The sequence below is a fragment of the Mustela erminea genome, chromosome 7, assembly GCF_009829155.1.
Source record: "Mustela erminea isolate mMusErm1 chromosome 7, mMusErm1.Pri, whole genome shotgun sequence".
Classification (NCBI taxonomy): domain Eukaryota; kingdom Metazoa; phylum Chordata; class Mammalia; order Carnivora; family Mustelidae; genus Mustela; species Mustela erminea.
Genome location: NC_045620.1, coordinates 14,962,086 through 14,965,455, shown reverse-complemented (window position 1 = coordinate 14,965,455; position 3,370 = coordinate 14,962,086). Strand labels below are relative to the sequence as shown.

The 3,370-nt window shown below is 51.6% G+C and overlaps 1 protein-coding gene across 2 annotated transcripts; it reads left to right on the top strand.

The window, feature by feature from the left end:
* The first annotated feature begins 1,411 nt into the window (after window positions 1-1,411).
* PI3 (peptidase inhibitor 3) lies at window positions 1,412-3,170 on the top strand. Of its 2 annotated transcripts, none has more exons than XM_032353727.1 (3): window positions 1,412-1,519; window positions 2,533-2,766; window positions 3,002-3,170. In XM_032353727.1, exons 1-2 carry the CDS (start codon window positions 1,441-1,443, stop codon window positions 2,763-2,765), a joined length of 312 nt encoding a protein of 103 aa, XP_032209618.1. In that variant the 5' UTR covers window positions 1,412-1,440; the 3' UTR covers window position 2,766; window positions 3,002-3,170. The 2 variants fall into 2 exon arrangements, with proteins under 2 accessions (XP_032209618.1, XP_032209617.1); XM_032353726.1 differs by having other exon boundaries at window positions 1,413-1,519; window positions 2,998-3,170.
* Window positions 3,171-3,370: the final 200 nt, after the last annotated feature.

Here is a 3,370-nt window from a genome sequence, read left to right as displayed (position 1 = left end):
TCTCTGCTCGGAGGGAGCCTGCTTCCTCCTCTCTCTCTGCCTGCTTCTCTGCCTACTTGTGATCTCTGCCAAATAAATAAATAAAATCTTTAAAAAAAGAAAAAAGAAAAAGAAATGTAAGTGGCTTCTAAAATATGCAAAAATGAAAATGAGAGAAATGCTAACTAAAAACATCAGCGAGGCATGACTTCCCACCTATCAGATTGATAAAAACCCCCAAATTAGATACTGTCTGTACCAGAGCCTGGATGCAAACAGATGCTTTCATTCACTGCTTGTGTGGTTACAAAATGGTATAACCCCCATCAAGGGACATAAGACAAGAGTACAAACATTTCAAAAGCATTTGAAAGATGGTAACTATATGAGTTGATGGGTATGTTTATTAACTTGATGGTGGCCATCTTTTCATAATGTGCATTTATAGTAAAACATCATATTGTACACATTAAAAAATATATATATATAATTCATTTGTCAATCATACCATAATAAACTGGAAAAAATTTTCAAATGCGTTTAATCTTTGTACCAGCAAACCTACTTCTGGGACTCTAGCTTACAAGTTAATGCAAAAAACCACATGGGGCTACTTTGTAACAGTGAAAGGCTGAAAACCACCCAAGAGAGCAGCAGTTTGGGTTTCTGGAAAGTGAAGGTCATTCATAAATGATTTGCCCTGCAGCCTTGAAAATACGCACACACACACAGACACACACACACACACACACCAAGGGAAGTCACCAATCAACCCAAGTACTAGCATGTTACCAAGAACCAAAAACTTAAACCAACCCGAGTCCTTCTCACCCATCCAAAATGTTTCTTGCCTCCGTTCCAGAGTTAACGGCTATCCTAGATTTCATGCTGATGGCTTCCTCATTTTCCTCCACCCGAGTAAATGAGCTGTACCACATATATAAGCACTCCTAGACAATCTATTAGTGTTTCTTAGACTTGAACCTCTCAGAGCTGACCCTCGTAGTGATGTGTCATTAGATTTTCAAGACAAATTTGTCTTTGAGAGTTTTCCTCAGGGACAAGGGCCATGGAAGAGAAGCCCAACTTGATGCTGGGCGGGGTGAACTGTTAGGGCAGGCCTGGGTGGGCCTGCGGGAAGAGGGAATGATGGGAGAACGCCCGGCTTTGAACTCAGGAACGCTGGACCAACCAGCCAGTCCTGCTTCTCTGTGGGAAAGTGGGACAGCTCTTGGGGTTACCAGAGGTGATGTAACCCAGTGTCCGCCGTTTTTCTCTGTGAACAATCCTTGGGGACAGCCCCAAGTTGCCTCCCAGGATAGGGGTGGATCCTTCCTGGTAGAATTAGGAACTGTAGGTCTTGTCCCATAGCAAACCACAGACCCACCCCCCTGGCACCAGGCCACGCTGGGCTGTATAAAACAAGTCAGCTTCAGCTCTTAGCCACACACCTGAGACAACATGAGACCCAACAGCTTCTTGGTCCTGGCAGTGTTCCTTTTCCTGGGGATCCTGGTGGCACAGGCAGCCGTCAGTGGAGGTGAGTAGGCAAGTGGCCTGGGGGAGGCTGGGTTGGGCCCTGCCAGGGAACATTCTCGGAAGGCCACAGGCAGGGCTGGATCTCACTTTAAAAAAAAAAAAAGCCTTTTTATTTATTTATTTGAGAGAGTGAGAGAGAGAGAGTGAGCAAGCAGGAAAGTGGGGAGGGGCCGAGGGAGAAGCAGACTCCCCACTGAGCAGAGAGCCTGATGAGGGACTCGATCCTGGGACCCCGGGATCACGACCTGAATCCAAGGCAGTCAGTTAACCGACTGAGCCACCCAGATGCCCATAGCTCGCACACCGTGGTCTGTGGCTGCTCCCACTCTATCCGGAGAGAACAACAAGTGGTCCAGTGGCACCAGCAGTGCTTTCCACACCAGGACTGAGATAGCGGCACGATTGCTGGAAGGTGTGTTGCTACGTGGTCGTGGCCTTAAGTGTGGATACCTGCGCAGAATGTGCAGTGAAGTGAGAAGCCCCAGGAAGCTGGGCCTGGGTGTGGGGTCTGTCCCCTGCCTGTCGGCCCCCTGAAGGCACCTGGGTAATCAGCCTCTAAAAGGAGGTTCCACACTGACGAGACCTCAGAAGTCATGTGGTGTGAAGACCCCCCGTTTACAAGGAAGGACACTGATCGTCCAGACAGTCTTCAGACTGTCTTAGCTCGGGTCTCCTGGTGGGCGTCTCAGACTCTTCCCCCTCCCTCAAGAGCACTGTGTGTCCTTTTCCTCTGTGAGTCACCCCCGTCTGGCTTCTTCTCCTGAGAGGACTTATCATGTAGGGTTGAGGGGAGAGACGGACACCCAAGGGGACCATGATCCTAGAGATCCTCCCCCCAAAGCCCGGGGCACAGCCTTCCCGGAGCACTGACCCCAGCTCGCCCAGATGACCCTGCCTGCCCTCAGGCAGAGGTTTGGGAAACATAGCAGTGAGCAGTGGCTGGCCGCGGGGGAAAGACCAGATAGTGAAGCAGGCACATGGGTCTACATGTGATGACATTTGTTCTTTCAACAGTTCCTCCTAAAGGGCAAGGTCGTGTTCTGGTCAAAGGACAAGATCCCGTTAGAGGTCAAGATCCAGTCAAAGCCAAAGTTCCCGTGTCCACTAAGCCTGGCTCCTGCCCCCACATTCTGATCCAGTGCGCCATGTTGAACCCCCCAAACCGCTGTCTGAGAGACACCCAGTGCCCAGGGGCCAAGAAGTGCTGTAAGGGCGCTTGTGGGCTGGCCTGCTTGGATCCCCAGTGAGGTGAGAACCAGGGGAGGAAGAGGGGACCCTGAGGGCCCAGAGAAGGCTGAGCAATGGGGAATGACCCCAGCTGAGTGAGAGAGAGGTTGTGGGGAGGTCACTGAGAGACTGAGGGTCTCCGAGCCCATGACTGAGTCCAGAGGGGGCTGTCACCTGGACGTGACCCTGTCCCCTACTGCCTCCGAGTGCTCTGAGCTGCCGAGTCACCTCTCCGGTTCTCTTCTCTCCCAGCCAGGTGGAGCCTGTCCTTGCTGCACCTGTGACGTCCCCAGAGCTGCCGGTCCGGACCCCTGTCCCACGGGCCCATCCCTCCCTGGGCATTCTGCCTCCCGCCCAGGATGCCCAAGTCTGGGCTTGGTTGCTTCCCTTGTTGACCTTGCAATAAAAGACGACTTTCTGCTCCATTTGCTTCTGGCGCCCATGACATCTGTGCTTCTGGAAGCCCCAGAGAGGTGGGTGTGGAGCTAGGACTCCCTCTCCCTGGTGAAGGAGAGCAGAAGGCAGTTACAAGAGGTCCATTCCTAGGGCTTAATACTAGAAATCCACTAGTAGAGCCCAGACCCGGAGTCTGCATTTCCCTGGGGAATTTTGTCTTTGGCCCAAG